Below are 2,043 nucleotides of genomic sequence, written 5' to 3' on the forward strand. Positions count from 1 at the left end.
ATATCAGCTCTTAAACACTGATTCTTCACAGACTACCTCACGAAAGGATGCTGTAACACCGACCGGGAAGGTATTCTGCAGATGCTGCAAACAGGATTAGATTGCATAACGAGCTGCTCAACAGAGCATTATATAGAGGTTTCCGCCGATAAAACGGAGTACACGTTTTTCAAGGTTAGAGAGACAGAGACTCATTACACCGAATGCTAGAAAAGCACAGGTTAAATGAGACGACTAAGCACAGACTCCTTGGGGTGACAATGTAGCCACACAAAAGTGTAAGCGTCCATACACCCTGCATACAGCAGAAAATATAAGATTAATGAAACTACGGGCTGTCGCATCACCCGAATGGGGAAAGAGTAAAGAAAATGTCCGAGCAGTTTACTTGGCCTTAATGCAGGCAACGTTATCCTATGGTTTCGCTGTATGGTGGTCCAATGCTCCTCCATCAGACAAAAAGAAGCTTGAACTTGTACAAGTGCAGGAGGAACACGTCATCGCGGATATTCCAAAGTACGCGAATCGGAAAGATGCCATGAAGGAGGTCCACCTTTATATGATAGATGATATTGCCCACAGACGAGCAATAGAATACTATTTAACAAAGGCGAAGAACAGCAAGGCATCGCCGGATACAGTGTAAAAAATGCTCCCATCCAGTCATCCGATAAACACGCGCCTGCAGAGTGTGTCACACATGTATAAAGAAGTAGACAGACCGGAGAAGCCACACAGGGTAAGCGTATTGCAACTGGCGAGGAGACTGTACTTCAGCACCACAACGACAGGTGTTCCTCATTCTGACGCTTCTGATAGTGAGAAGAAAAGACACATAATGCAAAGGGTACGTATATTCAAAGACTACGATTATCAAGTGTGGACAGACGAATTGAGGATACTGGACAAATCCTCTGGTGCTGCTTGAATAATATACCGTACACAAGGTAATGCGGTAAAAGTTAAGGAAGGAGCAGGCAGGTTAGCATGCAGCTAGAGAGCCGAGTGTGTAGCCATGGGGACAGGACTTACGAAACTTAAGTAAGTAATAAAGATCAAGTAAAGTAGAAAAACGAAAGTAGAAATATTCACATACTCGTTACGTTTATTAATGGTGCTTAAAAGAGGTCCTGCAGTAGTGACAGATTCCATACTGCGACGTATATAGAATCTGATTCTACACTTCATCAAACTGAGAGTAGCCATGTTGTTTCATTTTGTGTTGTCGCATTGCGGTATCCCCAGAAAGGAAAATATTGACGAGCTTGCAAACAAAGAAAACCACGTGCCGCAAACCTACCCTGCATGGATCACCGAAATTGTCACAGGTATAACTCGCCAATTACGTAATCAGGCAAAGCGCGAATTTGCGGAAGGCTGTGACTCAAACACACACCGAAGTGCTTTACTAAACCACATAAAACCGACACCACAAAAGACAAGGAGCTAGGCAAGGAAGATGAGTCACTTTCAGCTCAATTTAGAACAGGGACTTTAAAACATTTTGGATGGATACATAGGATGATCACACGAAAAGTTGACAAACTGGAGTGTAGATGGTGTACAAACCACACGGGGAACATTCTAAAGAATAACTTTGTTCCTACTCAAAACACTCTAAAGATGGAAGAAACTGGGGAAGGCAATGTGGCAATAGCTGCAAGACAGAATGACCCGTTTATATGCCAATTTTGCAATATCATGTGTGCGAGACGACAAGCGGGATTTGTTCGGATGATGAAAATACATCAGTGGGTTCGTAAAAATGTGCTAGCTGCATTAAGGATGGCGTCAAGAGAAGCATAAGTGTATAATGGTGTCTATCGATATCACGTATGTGGTAAAGTATTCCAGAAAGGAACTACTGCAACAATACATGCCACAACACCATCCGACAACTCCAGTAGTATGAACAGAGCGACAAAAGAAGAAGCGAGGAGAACCGTCGTCAACAACTGTCCACAAATGTCAATGTTGCCAGAAGCAGTATGCCATGTATGGCTGGTTGACAAGGCATATACGTCGGAAATATATACTGAAAAG

At 43.1% G+C, this 2,043-nt stretch overlaps 1 pseudogene across 1 annotated transcript; it reads left to right on the forward strand.

The window, feature by feature from the left end:
* Window positions 1-1,015: 1,015 nt before the first annotated feature.
* Window positions 1,016-1,686, forward strand: TEOVI_000469100:pseudogene (annotated as a pseudogene). Its single transcript is given in 2 exon segments — window positions 1,016-1,435; window positions 1,438-1,686. Coding segments are annotated over 2 exon segments (669 nt in total).
* Window positions 1,687-2,043: the final 357 nt, after the last annotated feature.

The sequence above is a fragment of the Trypanosoma equiperdum genome (assembly GCF_001457755.1).
Source record: "Trypanosoma equiperdum strain OVI genome assembly, contig: ctg_1629, whole genome shotgun sequence".
Taxonomy (NCBI): domain Eukaryota; phylum Euglenozoa; class Kinetoplastea; order Trypanosomatida; family Trypanosomatidae; genus Trypanosoma; species Trypanosoma equiperdum.